Source organism: Balaenoptera acutorostrata, chromosome 15, assembly GCF_949987535.1.
Source record: "Balaenoptera acutorostrata chromosome 15, mBalAcu1.1, whole genome shotgun sequence".
Classification (NCBI taxonomy): domain Eukaryota; kingdom Metazoa; phylum Chordata; class Mammalia; order Artiodactyla; family Balaenopteridae; genus Balaenoptera; species Balaenoptera acutorostrata.
This window is the reverse complement of record NC_080078.1, coordinates 30,016,218-30,041,674: the sequence shown is the minus strand read 5'-3', so window position 1 is coordinate 30,041,674 and position 25,457 is coordinate 30,016,218. Positions and strand designations below refer to the sequence as shown.

At 50.8% G+C, this 25,457-nt stretch overlaps 1 protein-coding gene across 7 annotated transcripts in view; it reads left to right on the top strand.

Annotated features, from left to right (window-relative positions):
• The window catches only part of CLEC16A (C-type lectin domain containing 16A), a 217,403-nt gene that overhangs the window by 87,711 nt on the left and 104,235 nt on the right, over positions 1-25,457 (top strand). For all 7 annotated transcript variants that reach the window (XR_009005334.1, XR_009005333.1, XR_009005332.1 and 4 more), the window contains exons 14-18: positions 2,335-2,444; positions 3,224-3,268; positions 5,895-5,945; positions 9,029-9,157; positions 18,105-18,225. Coding sequence is in view for 4 of the 7 variants with exons in the window: in XM_007188393.3 (XP_007188455.1) it covers positions 2,335-2,444; positions 3,224-3,268; positions 5,895-5,945; positions 9,029-9,157; positions 18,105-18,225 (456 nt within the window). In the remaining 3 variants the exon portion in view is untranslated. The remainder of the gene's footprint in view (positions 1-2,334; positions 2,445-3,223; positions 3,269-5,894; positions 5,946-9,028; positions 9,158-18,104; positions 18,226-25,457) is intronic.

Genomic DNA, 25,457 nt, shown 5'->3' with positions numbered 1-25,457 from the left:
GACTGAGCTCTGGGCCACTACCGATCTCTGGAGGTGACATAGAGGGGGAGCCAGCTCCAGAGCCTGGGCCAGGCCCCGCGTGGGAGGGGGAGGGCCAGGAGGAGGGTGTCCTGGGTGGCAAGAAAGATGTGGGTGGCTCAGGACCGAGGGGCGCTCGGTGGAGTCAGTTTCCACGGGAGGTCTAGTTGGGGGAGGCGGAGCACGTTCCTGAGGATGGTGGCCCAGGACCGGTTGGCAGGAGCTGCGTGAGCTGGACGTGCCTCAGTGATGGGGAAGGTGGAGCATGGCCTGGGTGTTGGGGAGGAGCCTCCACGGTGGGGAGGATCAGCAGGCCCCCTGAGGACGGTGTATTTCTGAAGAGAAGAGGTTGGGGCAGCTCAGAGGGACGATCTGGAAGCTTTGATGAGGCCTCAGGAGTTTGCTGCTCCCTCTGTTGCCCTGGAGAGATGGGCCAGCAGGAGGAATAGTCAGCAACTTGGCAGGAACTTGGAAAAGAAGAAGGGTCTTGGTGGAAAATCACCGTCCGCTTGCCTGGAGGCAGCAGGAGGGACGTTTCTGACCTGGCCCACAGCGCGGCTCCGCGGAGGGGCAGGCGGGAGTGAGACTGTGCTCCGGAGAACTCCTGAGCTTGGAGGAGGGCGGGTGGGCGCTGCCGGGCCTGGGCTGCGGTGCAGAAGTGGTGGTGGGGCTGGGCCCGGGAGGACGGCCGAGCTGAGACTAACCAGCCTCTGCCCGGGTGGTCCCTGGGGTTGTGTCGTGCTTAGGATGGTCCCTGGGGTTGTGTCGTGCTTAGGAAGGCCTGGTTTTGCTTGTATGTAACCAGTTCATTTTTGGGCAGACAGATTCCCTCTTCTCACCTGTTTGCCGCCCTACCCCCCCCCCCCCAACACACACACACACACACACACACACACACACACCACCACCACCCCCCTCGATTAAAGGCCAGCCAGGGAGGTGTGCAGCGGTGTGTCTGCCCTGAGTTTTTCCCCAGTGGTCCATCCTGGTCCCTGTTGTTTCCAAGACCTCGGAGATGTGGCCTAGAAACTACCCCCTCTCCTGGCCCCTCCTTCCACGTGGAGGCCTCTCCCCAGAAATGAGATTAAAGACTGAGGGGGAGTTTGCTAAGAGCAGGATGCCCTTCAGTCAGGCGGTCACGGGTGCTTTCTAGGGACGATGCCAGATGTGGGTTTTGGCATTCAGGGCACCTGGAGTCCACCACAGCCCAGGGTGAGACTTGGGACAAGCCACTTCACTTTTCTAAACCTCAGCCTTTAGAGCACCCATTGCAGTGGGGTTTTAGAGAGACTCCTTGAGGGAGTGTCTCTAAAGCACCCAGACCATGCCTGGCTCACAGCAGGACAGCAGGCTGTGTTAGTCAGAACTTGGTTGCAGTTGACAGAAACCCAACTGAGACTGGCTGAGACAATACAAACAAACAAACAAGACTGTTGGCTTGTGTGACTTCACGTCTGTTGGGCGCTGGCTTGAGGCGCAGCTGAGTCCAGGGCTCGAACAATGTTTTCAAGCCTGCCTTTGGGCTCTGTGGCCTTCTGCCTTGGCCAGATGCCTGCCTGCAGCTCCCGCCACCTGTCGGGCTCTGGACTTGCCATAGGAGAGACTCTGGGCAGCCTGTTGGAAGGGAGGACTCAGGGTTCAGTTTGTAGAGCACGCTGGTGAGGTGGCCACTGCGGACTGTAGTGCTCGGGCCATCAGGGCCCCACCACTGTCCCTGTCCTCTCCGCAGCCCAGCACGAGGAGAGGGTCTCGAGCCTGGTGGTTCCAGCAAGTTGTGGAACTGAGCCTTACTGGCTGTGACTGGCTGTGACTGGCTCCCTTGCTCGCCCCCTACCCAGTCACTGTGACCAGGGGGCTGGATGGCCCTGACCAGCCTGGGGGATGTGCCCACCCCTGGGACAGGGGAAGCAGGACCAGCTCCACCCAAATCACATGACCGAGAGCAGGGCTGGTGGCTCTCCAAGGGAAACTGGGGGTGCTCGTCCCTGAAGAAAGAGAAGGAATGCTGGACAAGCAAAGTGACCGCAGATGGCCACTTTCTAGGCCCTCAGTAATAAGTAGTTACCCATTTTTCCTGCCTCCCCTCCCCCCATAAGGGGACTTTGGGTAGCATTTGGTACAGGTGGTTTTGATGAAAACATTCAATTGTAATTGATTGGGAAGGAGGTTGGCACATGGGGGTTCCCTCTGTACCCCCACTGGATGTCGGGGGACCTGCCAAGCTGACCTGCTGACCTCCAAGTCAGGAAGGCAAGAGACTGCCTGTGAGGGCGTGCAGCCCGGGGTGCGCGCGGCTGACCCTGGTGTGCTCTGCAGATGGCAAGATCCGGTTGGCGACGCTGGAGCTGAGCTGCCTGCTCCTAAAGCAGCAAGTCGTGACCAGCACAGGCTGTATCATAAAGGACGTACACCTGGCCTGCCTGGAGGTGAGGCCCCCTTCCTCCTGCGCCCGTGCCCTGGGGGAGGGTAGGAGGAGGTCACGGGAAGCTGCTGCATCCGGTCCGCAGCCCGGTCCGCAGCACCACTGGGAGGAAGCTGGGCCCCAGACCCCTGCCGCCCCCTCTACCCACTTGCTCCCATGGACCTGCCCTTCCACTGAGATGGGCCCGAGAAGCCCACTTAATAGTGAGTTTTAGTAGTTCTCTTGTATTTGGCTCTGTATTTGTCTCCAGGATTTTTTCTTTTTATATTATGAAAGTTTTATACGTGTACAGATACACATTTATTTATTTATGGTTTATCGTGCTACTATGTTCATTCATTGTTTTAAATAGCTTTCATTGTTTTCCCTCTTATTTTCCATGTTTATTTTAGAAAGTTTAGAAACTACAGAGAGGCAAAAGGTAATGATCGTTGACACTTCGGTGTGTGTCTTTCCAGATACCACCTACACTCACACACACGTTTACAAGTGAAGTTTTCTTTTTATAAAAACAGAGTCATCAAGGCCATATTGTAGAACCCGTTTCTCTCATGTAACTGTGTATCAACAACTTTCCATGTCATCACATTGAATCGTCTGTCCTTTGCCCGTTTTTATTTTGAGCTCCTTCTCCCCCACCCCCTTATGAAGAACCACTTTATAGATTAAGATTATTAGCCCAGCATATGTCTTATACAGACTCAGACTTTAGAATTTGTGATTTACCCAACTCACTCGCCTCGGTGAGACCTGCCCCCTCACACCCTCCCTCTCTTTTAACAGGGAGCCCGAGAAGAAAGTGTCCACCTGGTGCGGCATTTCTATAAGGTAAACTGCCAGAACTCAGGGGTACAGCAGTGTGTGTGTGTGTCGTATAAACCAGACTGTAGTGTCTTCAGTTATTTCTTACACCCTATGGGTCCTGAGTAAAAATGTTCAATTTCATCCTCTCCGGAGCAGTGGTCTCTGCACTTTTCTGTCCATGCTCTTGTATCAGTACAACTTTTGAGGACTCACCCCTAGTATGGGACTGTTTATTTATCAATTATATATGAATTTGTTTATTGATGAATTTACATGTAAATGATGAATTATATACAGATACTCATATGACTAAATAATACATATGAACTTATGTGTTCATGAATTACATATGCTTATACATATAAAATTACTGAATTACATGAGTTTATAAATTATATGCATGTGTATTATTTATATACATGTACAGGCAGATCTCAGAGATACTGTGGGTTTGGTTCCAGATCACCACAATAGAGCAAATTTCACAATAAAGAGAGTCACGCAAACGTTTTGGTTTCCCAGCGCTAATCAAAGTTGTGCTTACACTGTACTGTGGTCTGCTAAGTGTGTGATAGCATGGTGTATAAAAAAAAGTACATACCTTAATTAAAAATACTTTATTGCTAAAACATGCTAACTATCATCTGACAACACAGGGTTGCCATGGACTTTCAATTTGTAAAAAAAAATTCAGTATTTGTGAAGCAGTAAAACAAAGTGCAATAAAATGAAGTGTGCCTGTGTGCACATACAGGCTCTAAACATTTATCATGAATTTAGTGAGAGCTGGTAAAGGACCACCATAACTTTCAGTATTTGGAAAACTTGTAGATCTGTCTTCAGTTTCCAGATGATTCGTTTTAAGATACTGCATTGTGATGGTTTTGTTTACCTCTTTTCTTAAGGCATAATATAGCCTTAGGCAAGGCTCATCATTTGTCAGCAACAGTGGATTAAGCCATATGCCAAGCGGGCTTAGTAGTTTCTGACTTTTTGGGCTCCACATCACATCTCTCCAGATCCAGTGAGTGGTGGTTTCCCCTTGTACTCTGGCTGATGAAGAGATCCTCCCTGGGGGAGGAAAGGCGTCGGCCCCGCCCTTTTCTCATTCACTTGCACTGTTATTCATTGTTTGTACTCTCCTTAAACTGCTGTGAACTAGATACATATATGCACAGGAATCTTTTTCTTTGTAAAAAGCTTTTTAAGCCACTGCCCATTATTGTCAGTGTTCGTTGAGATAAAACCAGGTCATGTAATCTGGAAGTGTACCTCGCCGGGATCAGATGATGCCACGCAGCTGCAACACAGTGGACGTGCCCAGACAAGGGTGGCACCACTGTGGGCCCCACGCACCGGGGCAGAAATCCCAGTCTCCCCTTAGACCGGCCCAAACCACACTTGGCCTTGCAGTGAGGATAGGAGTCCTCGGCAGAGTCATCTTTGAAGCTCTTTCCAGTATAACTGCTCTTAGTTTATTCCCCTGCCCCTCATCCCCACCCTGGCCCCCAGAAAGCTTCTGGATTGCAAAAACAGGAAGACATATAGGTAGGCATCTTCCCAGAGGATTTTTCTTTCTCACTGACAAAAGGAGAACTGCAGTTGAATTGCAGCTCCCTTCTCCCAACCCAGATTTTTCTCTCTTGTATCCTAAAAGGTTTGCACCCTAAGTACATTATCTCACAAGCTTATGGATATTCTCAAGGGTTGCTATTTCTGTGGTTATTGCATGGTTCTCACACCACACAAGAACTTTCAAGTTTACCTGTGGTTCTGATCACTGGAAAAACATATAGAGGACCTATTGCTTTTCCCACCCCCAACTGTGTGTGTGTGGCCGGGGTGGGGGTGGGGGAGGGCGCTTAGGAGACAGGCCAGCTCTAACAGCCCTGACTCGCTCAGCCAAGTCTCCCCTGCCCTCCCCCGCTGCGGTCCTATCCAGGGTGGTCATAATGACCGTGTGCATCAACTCATTTTGTCTTCCTATTGCACAGACGTGGGCTCTCATCCCAGTCTTGCAGTGAAACAAAGAGAGGCTCCAAGAGGTACGGCTGAGATTGGCCCCTAGTCTCTGTGTCTCAGAGCCAATTCCTCCCCGCCACCCTGTTCTGGGAGGGACCTCCGGGGCAGAGTCATCAGGGCTGCAGGAACCCCACAACCCCAAAGGCGCGCCTCAAAAACAAATGGAACAAGCCGTATAATTTTAGAGTTAAGCATATTTAATCATACTCTTCCTTTCAGAGGTGTGGAGCCTCTTAGCTTTAACATGACAACTTAACCGAGATTCTTATTTTCTCCAACCATTCTCAGCAAGCAGATGACGTTAAGTACTTGAAACATTAACCCTTCTTATATTTTAATTATATATGAAGTTATTTTTGTTGTTTTTAATTAACTGCCGTGACACTAGAAATCTAACTACACATGCTTGAAAAAAAGGAGAAAAGCGTTGAGGTGCAATTTGATATTTGGGCTTTCATTTGGGTGTGTGTGTTCTTATTCACGTGTGTATTTCACTTCCTGGTGATTTACGAGAACTAGCTAATAAGAAACAGATGGCCCCAAAAGCCTCGAACTGGAGTTTATAATACTTTGTTGTTTATGGGGAAAAAAATGTGCATAATCTTCTTTTTCCTTCCTTTCTTTTTAGGGAGAAGAAATCTTTTTGGACATGTTTGAAGATGAGTACAGGAGCATGACGGTGAGTGAGGGGCCAGACGCGCTTGTGGGTATGCAAAGCTTGTCCTGCCGAACCAGGGGAGAATTCGTCTCATTCGGAGCTTTCCGTCAGAATGGCAGAGACTGGTGGGGAAGTGCATTGAAAACAGTGCCTTTTGATCCCCACCAGTGAAATTTCAGATGACATTCACTCCCTCTAAGTTAGGCTGAGTCATAAGTTGGTTCAGAAAGATTCACTTTGATATGAATAGTATTTGATTGAGGACTTAGTCCGTGTCAGGTGTGTACAGCATGTCGTACATGTGAAATCTCTTAATCCCCACGTCAGCCTGATGGGAGTCACTGCTATCATTATCCTGCTTTTGCCGATAAGGAAATAAGAGAGAGCTTGAGGGAGGTGCCCACATGTGCCCAGCCATCGAGGAGCAGAGCCGTCACCTCCCAGTGTCCTGCCTTGCTCTGCATATTGTGCTGCTTCCTTCTTCTGTGCCACCAGAATGTTCCCGCACCTGGCTTTTCCTTGAACCTGCAGTGCCAGCCCGGGATCTTCCCTGTCTTGCAGAAGATTGCAGGTTGCTCTGTTTTGTTCATTTACCTCTGCGTCCCCATAAGCACCTGCCCCTTAGTTGACACTCAGTAACTAGATGATAAATCGCCCTTTTCATGGACAAAAGAGTGAAGTGATTCGGGAACTTTACAATAAACCCAAGGGTTTAAAATGTCAGAAAGAAAAAGACAGCGTGTGCTGTGTAGCTCCCTGGGTCCCTGGCCCGTCTCTGGGCTTCTGGATGGCTGGGCCCTCACCACATCCTCGCTCACAGCACGTCTGAGGCCTCGCGGAGCCTTTTCAAGGGAAAAGTGTAAATTGGTATAATTCACCTCCAGAAATGCCCCAGCAGTGACCAGGCCTCCTCTCGGTGCTATGTGAGCTGCCCGTGTGCGCCTCACACCTTTGATGGCCACACCCCGTTATCCCCTCGACACCCCCCCCCAAAGAGTGTCTCAGTCTTCTACTCTTTGGACCATGAATTGGAGTGGAGTGGAGTCAGTGGTCAGCTGCCGTCTTATGTTATGCCCGTGACGTCCCCTTCCACAGTGTAATTCTCCAGAAGTTTGGCTTCTTGTTTGGAAACGTAAGGCTCGTGTGTCACTTGACAACACAGAAAAGCTTGGGCTCCTAAACCCCTGCACAGTTTCTGCTTTTGCTACTTACTAACTGGAACCCTGGGCGGGTTGCTTACTTCTGAGCCTGGATTTTTCCATCTGTAAAATGGGGCCCAGACCACACAGCTTTCCACGCTGGTTGTGAAATACCTAAGGGCTGCCTCCTATAGAGGTTCAGCACACAGATATTCGGTTCCCCTCCCTCCTGCCCTAGGGAGCTTCCTGGGTTTTGTTTGTTTGTCTCAGTGACACATTTATTGCATGTTTTGCACAAAGCCTGGCACTCTAGGGAAGTAACAGCTGACATATACCCAGCCCCCGTATCTGAGTCGTTAGCTCAGACTTAAGGAAACCAGCACTAAGCTCAGCGAAGTTGGGACAGGCTCTCTCGGGTGCTGCCAAAGCCAGGCCTTCACTTCTGACCCTTCACTGTTTTTCCTGTCACCTCTTGCTTCATGCAGAGGCATAATGGGCAGGAGTCCTAGAGGGGGCTTGTTGGGAGGTGGTTGAGAGCGGAGGGATGGAGGGAAGAAAGTTACGAGGGAGCCGAAGGCAGGCCAGGAAGGCCCTGCAGGAAGGCTGGTACCCCAGGCGCCCCAGGTGGGCGACAGGGCTCTGCCACCCCCACTCTGGCGTAAAGGAATAGCGACGGTGGACCTCAGACCTTTCGAGGAAGGCTTCACGGGTCCAAAAGAAGGTAGGCAGCGCGTGCGAAGGGGCTCCCTGTTCACCAGGTCTCTGGACAGCCGGACCCTCTCCACAGCTCTGCCTTGTTTAGTCAGCTTTATGTTACAGGAGGGAAAAGAAAGTGTGATATGATTGAAGCCCACTTTCTAAAAAAAGGAGGCACGAAAAAGCTTATGATGCTTAAAGGAGTAAAATTAATTCTATAGAATATTTACCTTTGTGAAATGTCATTCCTTTATGATGCCAGGTAAATGAAGTGTCAGTGTCCAACAACACGTGCACATTAAGGGGTCAGTACTGATGCAACAAAGTTCCAGGAGGGGAGGTGATGTTAGCATGTGTCTTGGTAATCGGAGAAGACTTCCTGGAGGCGGTGTGGAAGGAGGCAGACAGCTCTGCCCTGGCTGGCCCAGTGGCTGTGGGCACGCGCCCTCCCTCTGAGCTCAGCGACCCCCTCTGTAGTATGGGACAGCCCCGGCACCCGCACAGTAGGAGGTGAGCCCTGCAGGGGCCTGGCGAGTAGTAGGTGCTTAATAAGTGACTTGGTTCTGTTACCCCAGGTTAGAAGCCAGGGAGGCGAGGAAGGAAGGGGGAATGCGGGTTGTGTTGTGGAAATCATAGTGGGTCTGGAGCCGGGCAGGCCTGGGTCCGTGTCATGGTTCTGCCACCAGCCGGCTGAGTGTGCCCACATCCATTCCTCGGCTTCCCTGAGCCTCCGTTTTCTCTGTAAGTTCGGCAGCCTCCCTGTTGGGGTTGTTGGGAGGCTTGGACGGGGCCTACGTGCAAAGCCGCTAGTTCTCTGCCTGCCCCGCAGTCAGGTCCCCTTAAACGGGAGCCACGTCGCTACATCTGCTGTCATCGTATTGGAGGTGCCAGCGAAGGAGGCGGGCAGCAGTCAGGCTTCCGCACACGGGGCAGACCACCCTAAAGGGACCACCGTAAAGGGCTGGCCTCCTTACTGAGGCCCCTCTCCCTGCTCAGGGGAGGGGAACAAGAGGGTGAGAAAGAAGAGCTTTTCACAGCAGGGAGGCAGCTTCTCCAGAGTGTGTGAGCTGTCACTGCAGATGAGGGGACATCTGCAACTTGGAACACAACAAGGCACATCTCTCACATCTGGCTGCCTCGAGGCTTCACTTAGTCTGAATCGCGGTTGATGTGCTCTTTAATATGTGCAGATGGAGGTGAGAGGCCCGTGTCACCTGCCCCCGCCCCTTCCTCCCTTCAGTGAGCTTCCCTCCGATGTCTGTCTTCTAGATGAAGCCCATGAATGTGGAATATCTCATGATGGACGCCTCCATCCTGCTGCCCCCAACGGGCACGCCGCTGACGGGCATTGACTTTGTGAAGCGGCTGCCGTGTGGTGACGTGGAGAAGACCCGGCGGGTGAGTGGGCACTGGACGCAGCCTCTCCTGGGCTGCTGCCCGCCAGGAGCACCTCCAGGGCGGGGGGCAGAGGGTTTCCGACCACATCCAGACCTGCCTTCCAACACGCCTTCAGAAGAGCCAGAGCTCCTCCCTCGCACCGCGCCACCAGGCCTAACTTCCCCAGGCGCGCTGCGCTTTGTTAAAGCAGAGATTGAAATTCCATCGTATCTGGCCCCGGATGCCGGATGTCGGATGTCGGTGGCAGGCAGGCTGCCTTCGCTGGCGCGGAGCCGGCCCCAACCCCAGAGCTCTGAGAGAGGAAGCGGGGCCGGGCTTCTGCGAAGGAGCATGGGGGGGTGAGCAGTCGACATAGTGCAGGTGAGGCTGCTGTGAAATCAGCCCCGAGAGGCCGGGTCCCCCAGAGATGGCGTGGTGTTAAGGTATCTGAGGGATCTGGGGGGCGAGGCACACGCAAATGCAATTGTGATTCTTGCTGGCCTGCAGGAGAGGTGTGTGAAGAGATTAGTTCTCAGAACCCAGCTGCAGTGTGCGCTTCCGTTATCAGCACTTTTTTTCTGAAGCAATCTCCCAGGGCTGTTCAGGGTATTTTATCTCCCTGGTAAGATCAGTTTCTTTCTTAGAAAGCACCATAACCTTTTCCTAGAAAATCGTTCCCTGGAGATGTGGCGGTTAGTGGATAAATTAGAGGAATTCATTGCACTCGGCTCCCGTTATCAGGCCGCATCTTCCTCTGAGTTAATCCAAGTGTAACCAGAGTGGCAGAAGTGTTTTAACCTTTAGATTTTGGGGGGCGGGATTGACTTGCTGAATCCACCTAAAGCAAGAGGATTCCATGGCCTTTCTGCTGGCGATTTTGCCTCAGATGCCTGGCCGGGTGGGGGTGGGGCACAGAGGAAGTTGGACCCGTGTCTGCAGTCAATCCACATTCCCTGCTGTCTGACCAAACCCACAGCCCTCACCGCAGGACCCACCCTCTCTCCGGGCCAGTGACGCCTTCCTTCCTTGTGCTCCCAGCCAGGGCTATGGGCCCCGTGGCCGGGCACACGATTGTTTGCGGGTGGCAGTGTTTGCACTGGGCATCCTTGGCACCGGCTTTTTTTTTTTTTTTTTTAAAGGTTTATTTTTTTTTTATTGATTGATTGATTGATTGATTGCTATGTTGGGTCTTCGTTTCTGTGCTAGGGCTTTCTCTAGTTGCGGCAAGCGGGGGCCACTCTTCATTGCGGTGCGCAGGCCTCTCACTATCGTGGCCTCTCCTGTTGCGGAGCACAGGCTCCAGACGCGCAGGCTCAGCAACTGTGGCTCACGGGCCCAGTTGCTCCGCGGCATGTGGGATCTTCCCAGACCAGGGCGCGAACCCGTGTCCCCTGCATTAGCAGGCAGATTCTCAACCACTGCGCCACCAGGGAAGCCCCCGGCACCGGCTTTTACGGGGGGGATTGGTTCTGACAAATGCATGTCATGTCTGTACTCCTTCATGGAGTGGACATGCTCACCCTTAGCCTTTGTTTGGCCTAGGAGATGCTCCCGAGCAGGGTAACGGCAACACACCCAGTCAAGCTATTGTATCCCCAGGCCAGAGAGGACCCGTCCCCAGGTCCTCCTTGGACCCTGAGCCGGAAGGTCCAGAAGGTTGTGAACGTTGAGAGCTGCTGCTCTGTGTTGCATCCTGCCTGCTTTTCGGTCCACAGTCCGTCAGGTTTCCTTAACAGTCATATGAGCTCATAGCCTGTGTGATAAAGCAGATCATTCATATCAGTTCTTTATATGAATTTCCTCACGTAATTCTACAGCCACCCTAGAAGGTTGGCGCTAGTATTATCCCCATCTTGCAGAGGGATAAACTGAGGCACGAAGAGGTCAAGTGATTTGCTCAAGGTCCCCCAGCTAATAAGTAGCAGAGCCAGAATTCAACCCAGGCAGTGTGGCCATTCTGACCCCCTGCCTGCCACTGCCGCCTTCACTGTGTTTATTAGCCCCACTCCTCAAGGTGGGAAGAGGCAGCGCCAGTCCATGGGCCAAGGCCGTTTCTAAAGGAACGTGGAGTCAGGTCCCTCATCCTACCCGGGGAAGGAGGTGGAGCAGCACAGAGGGCTGGTCCTTGAGCCGAGACTGTGGGGAAGGGCTGGGCAGCTGGGGGAGGCAAAGGCACAGAGAGACGTGGCACATTCACACAGGCTATGAGCTCATATGACGTGGCACCGCTGACGAAGAGGGGACCGTGGCTGGAGCCCACCGTGAGGGAGGCTACGTGGGAAGTGATGAGGCTGGGAGGAGCTGAAGGAGGCAGTTCCCAGAGGCCTTGGAGCCCAGCGAGGACCTTGGCCTTGTTGGCTGGTTCCTGGCATCATGTCCTGCTAGCTTGGGGCAAACGATCTTGATCCACAGGAGAAATTCAGGGGTGAGGCGTATGGCAGAGGGAAGGTTGCTTGGGCTTTGGGGTTCCTGCTCCCTTCTGAGCCACTGTCTCCTCACCCAGAAAGCAGCAGTGCCTGCCCTGCCAGGGTCCTCAGGAGGACTCAGCAATAAGGCAGAAACACAAAGGCCAGTAGGTGCCTGAGGTTGGGGTTCTTCCTCCCTTGCCCTCACATCTCTCTTAGTTCAAGTTCCCAGGACTGTGCTGTCCGCCTCCCTTGCCCCAGATGGGCTGCACGGCCCAAACTGCTAACTGAAGCACAGGCAGAGACCCTGGGACGTCTGGGCTTCCCTGGGGTCGCTTGTTTGGCCTTCGTCTGTCCGGTGAGTTTATAAAAGCAACTCTCAAGTCCCAGCATCCGTGGGTTTAGAGCCAGGGAGAAGGTGGCAGGATGAGATAAAAGGGGGCTGGCCACCTCAAAGCAGAGCCATCCACCTGAGAGAAGCTTCCCTTTGTGACTTCCAGTATCCATTTCTGAAGGGGAATTTTGACCCCTCGCCCCAGTCCAGTTCCTGATGCAAGGCAGCTGTCTGGAATCCTCCAGAAGCTTAGCTCCTCGGCCCATTTCAAGCATCAGAACACAGCAGTGTGCTTTGAATTTGAGCTAAAGGAAGTGTATGGTTTAGCAAGCAATTGAGGGCTTATGTGGTTTGTTTCATGTTCTTTGCTTGTATCCAGAGAACATTCCATCTCGTCCTGTTGGATTCAAAGGTTTTCCTTCCCTTTTTCTTTTTTTTCCCTTCTGCCGAGTATAGACTTTTCTAACTTTTAGGAGGCTGACCCTTTTCAGAAATCCCACCCTTTATTTTCCTTAAGGACTTGTCAAAGTAGTTCAAACCACCCTTACTGGTAAATCATTCCTTCGTACTTTTGTCAAAGAGCTGCTGGACTCCTGAGGGTGCAGCAGTGAGCAGGGCATGCGGCCCCACCTCGGGGCCTCTGATCGCATGGAGAGAGGCAAAGTTTATGAACAAGTGTGATACCAGGCTGCAGTGAGGGCTCTGAAGCAAAAAGGGGGCACTGCTTTGGACAGAGTGATCAGGGGAAGCTGCTCGGCCAAGGTGACATCTGAGCAGAGACCTAGAGAGTGAGAAGGAGCCAGCCAGGCAAAGATGTAAAGGAGGCACTTTCCAGACAAAGGGAGCAGTAAGTGCAAAGGCTGCGAGATGCAAAAGAGTAAGGCGTGTCCAAGGAGCAGGGTGACTGGAGCGGAGCAAGGGAAGGGGTTAGGAGAGGAGGGTCAGAGCTTGCAGACCACGGGGAGACATCTGGCAATAAAGTCATGTTTTCCCTCTTGCCTTTTGCAAGTTACACCATGTATCCTATAATTTGACATGTTTATCAAGCATTTTCTAGGCACTGTGCTAGACGCAAGAATAGACAGAAAACAAATAATACAAAATAAGACCAAAATAGCAAGAGTGCCACTGAGCCATCCCATCTAAGAAGGGAAATTCATGTTGAAATGAGGTCACAGGAACTACTGGCATCTGATGAGGACATGCACGCATAACCTTGGACTTGAGCTGGACCCACCCCACATGGAAGGGCAGTTGAGAGAAGCAGTTAAGAAAGAACACAGGCTCACAGACCAACCAAGGTTCAATCAATCCCAACTTTAGCTGTGTGACCTTGAGCAAGTTACTTAACCTCCCTGAGCCTCAGGTTCCTCATGTGTCCTGCCTCTCAGGTCTTGCCCAGAGTAAATGGGAGAGAGCAGCTGTGAGGTGCCTGAAGAGTGGTAGAGCATTCTAGCATCTTGAGTGGGAAAGAAACAGAGTCTTTAATGATCTAAACCTACTGAAGCTGAATGCTAGAGAAAATAGAGTTAGGGAGAGGACTTTCTGGTGAATACCCAAAACTGAATTTAAGCCACTAGCCATCTTTTTTTTTTTTTTTTTAACATCTTTATTGGAGTATAATTGCTTTGCAATGGTATGTTACTTTTTGCTGTATAACAAGGTGAATCAGCTATACATATACATATATCCTCATATCTCCTCCCTCTTGCGTCTGCCTCCCACCTTCCCTATCCCACCCCTCTAGATAGTCACAAAGCACCAAGCTGATCTCCCTGTGCTATGCAGCTGCTTCCCACTAGCTATCTGTTTTACATTTGGTAGCCATCTTTATGGAGTAACCATGGAAGCCATTATGAAATAAAGATATTTGCATGAAGTTTTATTTGTCCCTCCGTTCGTTCTGTGTCCCTGTTCCCTCGTAAAACCACAAACAGTTTTTGTGTTTATCGCTATTGACATTGAGGAAATAGGCTATTTTGCTTTTACTCTTTGGATGTATATCATGCATTAAAGAAAATACAATAACATCTCATGAAGTTTCGAAAGTAGGAGGAAAGAATTTCCTGTGATTTCATCACCCTAAACAAACAATACATTTTGTGTGTCTCCTCCCATTTTTGTTTGCAAACACATCTTTTCATGGTTGCGTGGGGCATGGACCCATGGACTTGCATTCATCCTTGCTGCTTTTCTCTCTCCATTGTAGAGCAAGAAGTTTTTTATACTGTGATACAGTTTTAATAAGCCTAATTTCTTACTGCTGCATAAAAAGTTTATCTGGTGACGTTTGCCATAATTTACTCAGGCATTTTCCTGCTGGTGGACATTTTGGTTGCTCCCAGTATTACATTATTTTCAACTAAACTGTAATGAGCAGCTTCACAAATACAGTGTTTCCTTTCTTTTGGCTTATTTCTTTAGGATAAGTTCCCAGAAGTGGAATTTCTGGTTCAAAGGGTATGAACATTTTTTTGTGTGACTCTCTACATATTGCCAAATTGCTTTCCCAAAGGGCTATGCCCACTTTAAACTGCTTCAGCACTCTTTTAAGAATGACTGACTTCCACGGCCTCAGTGGGCTCCTAACCTGAGTGACTGTCGCCTGAACTCATCAGCTTGCACACGTGGCAAGGGCAGCGGAAGAGAGGGCTCGGACCAAGCGTTGCTCCAGGGCTCAAGGTGTCCCCTCCACTATCTCCCACCCTGTGATTGTGGTGGTGGGCACTCCATTTCCAGAGCTCCAGCCCAGGCTCGGGGGATCCACGTGACTCGCCTGACCCCAGGATGAACCAAGTTCTGTCTGACTTGGAAGCCATCCCCCACCCCACTCATGGGGCTCTCCTTGCCAGGGCTTACTCCCAGCTGCATGGAAGCAAACCGGAAAAGTCTCTTCTTTATATTTGAGCTTGGTCAGCCATCACGCCTTTCCGAATCTAATCTCTTCTTCCAGAATCAGTCTTCGTATCGTTCTATGAAAACACCTCAAAGAATAAGGATGCCTTTTTCCTTTTCAGTAATACTTTTAAACTTGCACATTTATTTAGCAAAGTCAAGAAAAACACTCAATAAAAGCCTGGGCCCTAATCCTTCAGTCTTTTGAAGGCAAAGGCATGTGGTTGGAAGAACACAGACTTTGGAGTCTGGTTATTAGTTGAATCACCTTGGGCAGGCTGCCTAACGTCTCTAGGCTTTGGTTTCCTGTCTATAAAATGGGAACCATGCAGGGTTGTTAAAAGGCTCGAACGAGGTGACACAGTACAACCCTCACCTGTACCTGGCAGGCCATGGGTAAACAGAGGGAGCGGTTATTGTTTTAGAGGGCAGTGGGATGATCTGATGACCCTTATCCTGGTATCTCACCTTTCTTTTGTGGATTCTCCGAGTTGTGGGGCTGGTCACCATGCCTGCCAAACCCCATAGACGCCCATGGGAGCCCAAGTGGAGTACTTGGCCCTGTGGGAACCTGCCCTCACATTCATGGGTGTGGGCTTCTCACATGCTCTTCCTTCTCTTAGGAGTTGGGGCAGGACGCAGGAAAAGTATTATTGGGGGTATTTATTTTGTTTTATATTTTTAATTATTTTATTATTGTTATTATTTTGTATTCCTGGAAATATCTTCCATTTTGTTACTTAAAGAGCAAAAGCAGATGTTTTATCAAAAGGTCTACCTTAGGAGCCCAATTCCAGGCTCCTTTAATGTTGGAAGGTTTCTGGTTTTCAGAGTGATCGGGCTGTAGGAAGCCACACACGTTTCTCCTTTCTCATCCCCCAGCTTTGGTCCTGCTTGATTTCTTTGCCTTCAGAACTCCGAGAGGAATGGGTTTTTGACACAGAAAAACCCTTCTTCTGTTTTATTTCCTTTTTCTGTTTTATTTCCCCTCATCTCCGAGGTCAGGACTCCTTACTTGAGAGCTCAAACAGCCAAATAGTTTAAGTGACCACCCACATCTTGGGCTTTCTGCACTTGGGCTGGGTTTGAATTCTCTTGTGTATATGCCTAAGTGACACAAGTATCAAACATTCCTGGTTTCAGCCCCCACCTCACCTCTCTCAAGTGTGAACTTGATCGCCCTGCCCCTCTCAGCTCCATTCCTTCCTGCTTAAAATCTTTACATTGCAATAAGGTGCCTATGGTGCTTGGCACGCAATTGGTGCTTAATAAAGAAAACCTGTGTTGCTGGGTTTATAGTGAAACTACAACTCTTTTTCTTCTGATTATTACAGATGTCTTTATGAAGACTGCACTTTAAAACATTAAAAACAATCCGATCAATGCCACCACCACCACCATCATTATCATATAAAAGCTTATCTTTTCTCTAGTGCTTCTGGTTGACAGAGGAATACCTGACCTCAGAATAGGTCCAGGAGATAGGACTGTTCTTCCAGTTTTCTGCATTAGGAAATTAAGTAATTGGCCCAATGTCTCCTGCCATTTCTGGGCCAAGGCAGGATTAGGGTTTAGAGGTGCCCACGGGCACCCTGGTTGTCTGGGTCATCGGGAGCCAGTGCAAGCCTGGCTCTTTGCGGGCAGTCATCTGTCCCCCCCGCCTCTTGCTTTGGGAGGCACCTTGTCATATAAAGGGCAGCCTCCCGTCTCAGTGACCCAGGCCTACAGCCTCAGAACTTGGAAACAAGAGGACCCAAAAGCGGCCACGTGGCTCACCAGTGGCGACAGTGGTTTGTCCCCGTGGCCTCCCCATGCCCAGATGTGGAGTGGCGGGAGTAAGGGGCGGCTGCCCCTTTACGGACCCCGTGCTGGCTGCTGCCCCACCAGGGTCATCTCAGAATCTCCCAGCAGCCCCGTGCGGTAGAGACTCCGCCCCCATTTCACGCAGGAGGGAATGGAAGCTCGTGGGGGTCAGGGGCCTTGCCCAGCGTGGTGGAGAGTCCAACGCAGACCTGTATGTCTGACTCAGGAGCCGTTTCCCTCAGGCAGGCCCACCAGCTATGAGTCAGGGCAAGTGGCCCAGAGGCCACCTCCCCTGTGGCTGCACCTCCCCTTCCTGGCCTCTTGTTGGTGGGCAAGTCAGCCCCAACCTAGGGCTCAAGGGGAGGGTACCTACAGAGCAGGCTAACGCCAGGGTGAAGGCTGCTTTCTGCACACTCTTGTCTGGTTTCCAAGGCCTGGGATTCTGCTTTGTTTCTGCTCTCTGGAAATGCCTGCTCACAATGGAGTCCGCCAGGCCTCTTCCTCGATGGGCCAGGAATCCCTGTGCTGATGGGGGCCACCTCTGTCCCCAGAAAGCTGGCTGGGGAAGTCTGAGGGGCTCTCGGGGCACTGACATCACTGCACACTTGCCAGGTGCCAGATCCTCTGCCCTGTCAGTGGCACAGCCCCTGTTGTAAGGCCAAGGGGCCGAGGCTCCCGGGTGAAGGGCTGCCGGGTCTGGCCGGCGCTGAACCCCACCAGCATCTCACCTTCTGTCTCCCTCACCCCCACATTCAGTAGGTGGGTCCTTGAAACACTCATGGTTTGGATTTCCAAATTCCGTGCTGGTTTAGTTGGAAGAGGCCTGGTTCTTGCCTTTCGTAGATGTGAGCCAGGGGCAGGTCACTTGGCCTCCTTGGGTCTCAGTGCCTCATCTGCGAAGCGGGGCTGCCTGCTGAGCAGGGGTGCCATGAAGGTCACATGACACTAGAGGAAAGGTCCTGGCGAGTGACAGGTGCTCAGTGAGGTGAAGTGGCCCAAACCTGAACCTGTGGATAATTGAAAACAGGGTGCGTCCTTGATTGTTTTTATTTTTAATTTTATTTTTATTTATTTGTTCATTCATTTATTTATTTATTGGCTGTGTTGGGTCTTCGTCTCTGTGGGAGGGCTTCCTCCAGCAGCGGCAAGCGGGGGCCACTCTTCATCGCGGTGCACGGGCCTCCCACCATCGCGGCCTCTCCCGCTGCGGAGCACAGGCTCCAGACGCGCAGGCTCAGCAGTTGTGGCTCACGGGCCCAGTCGCTCCGCGGCACGTGGGATCCTCCCAGACCAGGGCCCGAACCCGTGTCCCCTGCACTGGCAGGCAGACTCCCAACCACTGCGCCACCAGGGAAGCCCCCCCTGATTGTTTTTTATCTTGGCTCTGAAAGCACCAGAACCATGACTGAGAGAGGGGGGCTTTATTTTGTTTGTTGTAAATCAAGAGTCACTGTGTGATTTCTCCGTATGGAGCATCTCACCAAAATGACTTCAGTTTCCATCTTCTCTGCTCTCCGAACTGTTGGTCCAGGCGATCCGGGTGTTCTTCATGCTCCGTTCCCTGTCACTGCAACTGCGAGGGCAGCCCGAGACCCAGCTGCCACTGACGCGGGAGGAAGACCTGATCAAAACGGATGACGTCCTTGATCTGAGTGAGTTGGTCACCCCAAGTCACGGCGGGGGGAACACCACCAGGCTGGCTCACGCGTCGCTTGGAGGGTCATGTGCGACCTGCATGTTGTACTGGGATTGATTCGTGACCGTGAGCTAACAGAGTGTGCTTGTCACACGAAACTCTCGAAGAAAGGGCCCTAGGTTCTGGGCACCTTGAAGTCAGTCTGTGGGCCCTGCTTTCTGGAGACCAGTGGGCGCTGTGCGGGGGTTTTGCTGAAAGATCTGTGCATGGTGATTGGGGTCTCAAGCGGGGGTGGGCACAGCTCCAGGATGCCTACTCTCCGTATAGTCATAGCAGCACCAGTCTGATTGGTTTTGTGTATTAAAGGTTGTCTGTATGATTTTAATGAGGATTCTAAAGGATTCTGCTGCTAAAACAAAGAAAACTTTCAAAAATGCAAATCACCAGCATTTAGGTAAAGATGATGGCTTTGGAAGCCAGAGAACCATGTGCTTAGCCTGCAACCCTGGGCTTCTTATTTAACCACGCAGTGCCTCAGTGCTCTACTCTGCGGTGTGAGGCTGAGATTTAAAGGAGACAGTGGGTATAAAGCCTGGTCATGTTCCCGTAACCCTTCTCATATTCATATAACTCTCTTTTTCCTCTGTTTGCTGTGGGGCACGTGCACACTGATGGGCAAGATAGTTTTTTGTTTCTTAAAGACATTATGATATTTTAGGACTCTTTGGTTATAAGAGACAGAAAACCCAACTTAGACTAGCCTAAGGAAAAAGAAAGGGGAATTCGCTGATAACCACTGTAAAACCAGAAGTAGTCTGCCTTCAGGCATGGCTAGATCTAGGTACTCAAGCAATGTCATCAGGAAGCTGCCACCCTCCATCTCTCAGCTCTGCTTTCCTTTGTTCTGGCTTCATCCTCCAGAGGGCTCTCACCAGGTAGTGACAAGATGACCAAGATCTGCTGAACTGGCTAAGCAGCGCTGACAGGAACAGAGCTTCTCTTTCCCTATAACTTTTATAGAAGTTGGCTAGGCCAAGGTCACATGCTCAGCTGTGGTGCTGGGAGGTGGGACCTGTTCCTTTTGGACCCCATCACCGGGGGGTGAGGAAGGAGGGGGCCCTCAAAGGAAAATCACAAAGAAGAGATGGGAGCTGGAGAGGCAGGAGCAGCAGATGGCCGCTCTGTAGTGTACGGTGATGAGAGGGCCCTTGTTTTAAATCAGCGTTAATGAAATATAGTTTACATCCAATAAAATTCACCAAGTTTTAGTGTACAATTGAATGAGTTTTAACAAAACTCATTCAATTGTGTGACCAGCAATTATGATATAGACCATTGAGGGCTGGCTTTTGAGCCAGGTACCCTTGCCCTGCTCTGTATTCCCTCGAGCAAATGATTGAAACCACCACAACTTCTGTTTCCTCACCTGTAAAATGAGGATGATCTTCCTTACATTACGGGGCTGTTTTGAGACTTGAGTGAACTGTAATATGAAATAGAATATGACCGAGCATAGTGCCTCGCATATGCTCAGGAAACCGGAGTATTACCCAATAATCAAATGCGGTGGTGCCTATGAAGAGCAGGGCACGCTGCCTGACACATGGAAGGTTCTCGGTAAATGATTATTATGGGTTTTACCTGATGTCCAACTCCTTATTCTTGCCTCCTCTTGGTTTTTGCTCTTTTTTCCTTCTCTCTCGGAAGAACAAGGAAGCTGCGTCCCCTCTGTGCTCTATGCCCATCTTCTTTGGCCCTTTTTCCCCTTGAGAAATGGTCACAGGGGTTTCTGTAAAGGTTTAAATTGATGGAATTGGCTGGAGAGACCCATAAACCCATCTTTCTCTGATTGGATTCAAGGAAAGAGAGAGAAACAGTGTGCTTTAAAGGGGGCCACTCCATCAAGGTAGCAAGAATGTTTGCATCCGTGAAATGGAATTAAATTTTATGCTGGGAATTCATATTCCCTCCCTCCTCCCGCTAGGAATGGCCTGCTGAAACAAAGGTTAAAAGTATTTCACTTATCAATTTTAATTGATTAGATTGCTAGTTGAGATCACTTAACTGAGCCTTTTTGGGTAGTTGGCCATTAAGAAAGTAATGGCTGTCTGTCTTTACCCAGCCTGATTGCAAATTATGTCTTTGCTAAAGAGGGTGCCGTCCAGAAAATACTATGAATAATGGATTTTATGAGCATGTGGTACTAGAGTAAGATACGCATGTGTTGACTTTTCTTTTTGGTGTTTATTCTTAAATGCTGGAGCTTCTCACCTTCCATTGGGGAAAAATTAACATGCTTTGCACTTCACAAAATGCCTTCCTGTGTATACTAAAGGTAGGAAACCTCCTAATGTAGGTGAAGGCATTCGTAGTTGCTGAATGTTGGAGGCTGGGCTGAATGTTGGAGGCTGGGCTTGCTTCTTCTGAGGTCGTGTTTTGTCTCCCTGAAGCTTGAGGAAGCTGACTCAGGAAGAAGTGTTTGGGAGTTGGTCAACTTTTATCTTTTATAAGGTGATAGGGTCTGCTTAAAGGAATACCAGCTCCGCAGCAGGAAGAGACTTTAAGTGTATTTACTAAACTTGTCACACTTTGATAAGAAACCACAGCATAAGAGCACTCAGAAGCCATCCCACATGTCCAGCAGCCGGCCGGGGTGGGGGGGGGGGGCCAGGTGTGGCGGGTGAGCTCTGTCAAGGTGGCTTCCAAAGAAGAGCATCAAAGAGGCCGTCACCCCTTCAGAAAGAAAGTGAACTGTGCTGAAGGCCTGTTTTGTTTTCACTGGAAAGAAGTGTGGTGTGGGGAGGAGGTCAGGACTGGCAGCCATAAAGGAAGGAGGGGAAGGGGAGGGAGGGAGGGAGGGAAGGGGGAGGGGAAGGGAAGGGGAGGGGGAGGGAAGACTAGAGTAGACTTGACTAGGTAGAATCGATTAGATTTTAGAGGGAACATAGAGTCTGTACACGCAGGCTTCAGCTTCAGTAGTTTTTGCCCTTGTGCTAAGCCTCATTTCCTTGGCTCCACCGTTTCTCTTTTAACCACCCCTGCTCCCCGCCGCCCCCAGTGTGTTAAAGCAAAGGGAAGACATCATGTTACTGCGTCTATAAATACTTCTCTCTAACAGTTAAGGACTTCGGGTTTCTCTCCTTGGTTGAATTGGTTGCCACCGTTGCAGATGGTGAGCTTCCCCAGCCCCGCCGCGCTGCTCTGGGTGGAGCCCGCAGACGGGCCCGCGCTCTCCTGTGTTCCGCCCACCTAGCCCCATTGACGTTTGATTTTGCAGCCCCTGCTGTAGTTGGAAGCAAGCCGCTTTGTGACCTTGCTCAGGGTCTTAATGCTCGTGAGGCTCAGTGGCCTTGCCTTTAAAATGGTTCTAAAAGACCTTGCGAGGAGGGCTGTTGAAGATCAAAGGAGATCACGTTCATGAAACATGCGGCGCCCAGCTTGGCGTGTAGCAGGTGCTTGGTGAATGAGAGCTGGCGTCCCCTCAGCAGCTGCTGAATGAACGAGATAGAATTCACACTGTGGGGTGCTGAGGGGCTGGCATTTTCTGCTTTGACAACATTTTGAGGAGCGCATCCTGAAATATTTAAATCAGTTCATCACTTGTAAGACGGCGCCGTTTTGGGGGGTAACAAAGATGGCTCTGGCTGCGTGGGCCCAGATGAAGGGTGCTGTACCGCATCCAGGCATCCAGGCGGGCGGGCACTCCTGCACAGTCACTGCCGGGCCTACTGACCGACAGCCCAGTAGTGCTCTGAGGACAAGCAGAGGAGAAGCCAGGTTCCTGCCTGTCTGCTTGCGTCCAGATAACATGGGCAGTGACAGTAGGGGAAATTCCCCCATTATCCAAACACCCAAAAGAGATGCCAGGCAACCAGGCATCCTCAGGAAGCATCCATGTGGGCACTTGACATTTGCATAGTTGTAACCATACCATGTGCGGCACGCACCTAATCTTGTATTCTGGTTTTTTAAATCCATTCAGCGAAACCCATCCATTAATTCAGCTACTTACTGAGCACCTGCTGTATGCCAGGCACAGTGCTGGGATCTAGGATGTCATCGTGAACTGAAGTCAGACTTGGTCTCTGCTCTGTGCTGCTTGCAGTTGGGGGCAGGGGAAGGGACCATAAACAGGTGAGGAAGTAAATACTAAAGGCACAGTCACAGGTTGACTGAGGTGGCTCTGTGGAGGTGATGAACAGGGTCCAGGGCTAGAGAATAACTAGGAGAAAAGGCCTCATAGGCAGGTGAGGGAAGCCTCTCTGGAGAGGCACAGGCAAGGAGGGACCAGAAGATTGCATGAGAAAATGCAGAGATGAGGCCTGGGAGTTTGAGATGTCAGAGCGGGAGGCGAAGGCGAGAGTGAGCTTGGTATGGCCTCCCAGAATCCTGGAGGAGGCCCGTGCGGCTGGCAGGAAAGGAGCAGGGGAGAGAGGGGCTGCGACGAGCAGGATCTCAGCTCCAGTGCAGTGGGAAGCCATCAGAGGGTGTCCACGGGCACAGCCATCCCGAATGTGCACTTCTAGAACCGGAAGTGCTGGGTCAGACGGTGCCGGCAGAGGCCTGTGAGCCATGTCGAGGGTCTGGAGAGGCCACATAACCTCGTGGTTATGAGTGTGGGCTCAGGAGCTACGCTGTGCCGGGAGAAATCCCAGCTCGGCCCCTTGCCGCCTGCCAGCATATGACCTTCAATGAATAACTTAATCTCTTGGCACTTCAGTTTCGTCGTGTGTAAATCGGAGCTGTTGGGAGGAGTCAGTGAGGCAGGGTATGTGGCGCGCCTGGCACAGTCGTAGGGAGGCCAGTTAGGAGGTTGTGGCAGGGCCAGTGGCAGTGGGGAATGAGGCGTGGGGACGCAGCCTTCCCCCCTGCCACGTGGGAGCAGGCCGCTCCATCCTGGGGGCAAACACCTGGGGCTCTTGCTTGTCTCCCCGCCTTCTCTCAAACTCAACTTCCTGTCGGTCAGCACACCTAGGCCGTGCTTCCCTCCAAATATATCCGGGATCTGACCGTCTCTCCCAGCTCAACCCCTCAGCACCTGGCTTGCCATCATCTCTCACCTGCACTGTTGCGGCAGCCTCTTAACCGGTCACTGGCTTCTGCCTGGTCCCCTACAGTTTATTCTCCACACTGTGTGCAGTGTCATCCTCTTAACACGTTAAGTCAGATCATGTCCTTCCTTTGCTCCAGGTGGCCTCCGTCCCACTCTGACGCAGAGGAGAGATGTTTACAGGGGCCTATGAGGCTGGGCATCACCCGATACCACCTGGCTCTCTCTGCATCCTTGCTGTTCTTCAGACACACCAGGCATCTTCCCACCACGGGCCTCTGCTCTGGCTGTCCCCCCCCCCCCCGCCTGTAGACCACTCGTGCCCCAGAACAAGCACAGCTATGGGCACATACAAGGCCCACAACGCCCACATGTGGCAATTGTACTCCAAATTCTCCATCTGCATTTGAATTCTGGACCAAGCCTCCCTCTCTTTATTATCCTCTTGTTAATGAATGCGAATGTGAATGTTATATATTCCCTGTTTCCCCAGTTTCCAGCACTCTGTGTGCTTCGTCCTAACGCCCTTGCAGGCGAGAGCTTTTAGACAAAGTGGACATCTCTGGCTGTACTCATCTGAATGTCTAAAGAGTCGTTGCCAGCAGGAGTATTGTGAAGCTCCCTAAGCAAGTTATGTGGTTTGATTGTAAGTCCGTGAAAATGTGAGCTCGTTGATTTGCTTCTCTTGCAAGGCCAGGGCTAGTTTTGTGGTCCTGTCAGTTCTGGAAAAATCCTCTGTGTTGCCTTATTTTGCCGATGGCCCGGTCACTGTCATGTGCCTCATCTTGGCAAAAATGAGAAAAGAGCATAAGTAATGAAGACTCTGAAAGACAAACCCAGAATGCGGGACATTTAGACAACTTTTCATAAATGGGAGTGTCAGGGGAGAGCAAACAGAATGGAGAGGGCCAGGGTACTGTTCTAGATTACTGAAATGGAGGAGACATGACAACTGTCGCCTGAGATTGGATCTTGGATTGAGGAATAAAAACAAAGTAGCTTTAGAGGGCTTTTTTTGTGAAATTGGAAAAATTTGCACATAGATTGCGATTGGATAATGTAATCGAGATCAGCATTACCTTTCTTGGGGGTGTTGATGGCACTGTGGTTCGGTGGGAGAATGTCCTCGTTCTTAGGAAACACAGGCTGAAGAGTTTAGGGGTAAAGTGCCATGCTGCTTACAACTTTGGAATGATTCACAAGATAAAAATGCGTGAGTGTGTGGGTATAGTGAGGGAGGAAGCAAATGCCACTAAATATTAACCATTGATGAATCTAGGTTGAGAGCATATGTGTGTTTATTGTACCGTTCTTTAAACTTTTTTGAAAGTTTGAAATTTTTCAAAATAAAAGCTTAATGAAGTGGAAAGAGAGAAATCAAGTCCTTGAAAAATCCAACATTTAATTAACAAGCAGTGTAATGTTTAGGGTTCGGGGCTGTGGATTCAGAAAAACCTGGGTTTGAATCCCAGCTGTGTGACCTTGAGCGAACTAGTTAATCTCCCTGAGCCTTTTCCTCATCTGTGAAGGCGGGGAGATGATACTGCCTGCTTCAGAGCTGTTCTGTTGATAAAGAGTGAATCCATCAAAACATGCTCAGCAGCGTCCTCAGTGTGCGAAGGCTTTCCTAGTGCAAACAGTCATTAGCATTCTCCATCTGGACTGCACACTGGGCACGGAGTGAGTCTTCTGGACTAGCCGGTGCTCTTTAGGAGTTCTGAGAAAGCAAAGCCTCGCGACTCTTTCGGTCCAGGGAATGCACTGAGAAGTGGAGGAGGTCACACAAGCTTGTTAATTAGATAAATTTCTTGGAGAGATGACTTTCAGGAAGGTGGGTGCCCGCTAACTGGAGAAGAACTGAAACCTGTAGGGGAGGCTTGATTCAGACCCAGATGGCTCCTCGGGGACAACTTAGTTCAGGCATTCAGGCCTGGGGCTCCCGAGAACTGGTTTGTTTTGTGCTGACGCTGAAGAGGACTAATGTTGTTAGCATGAAACCCGAGAGGCAAGTCTGGATGTGGCATTTGAAGTCCCACCTCAGGCAGGTGTGGTTTTGTGGCTCTTCGGCCTGCACTCCCCCACCGTGTTTTGTCTTTAAAGGGAATACGGTCCATGCTGGGTCTCTTCACATCCCCACCTGCTGACTTCGAACCACTCCTGACCCTGCTCCAACCCCAGGGCCAGGGGGTCAGCAGCCA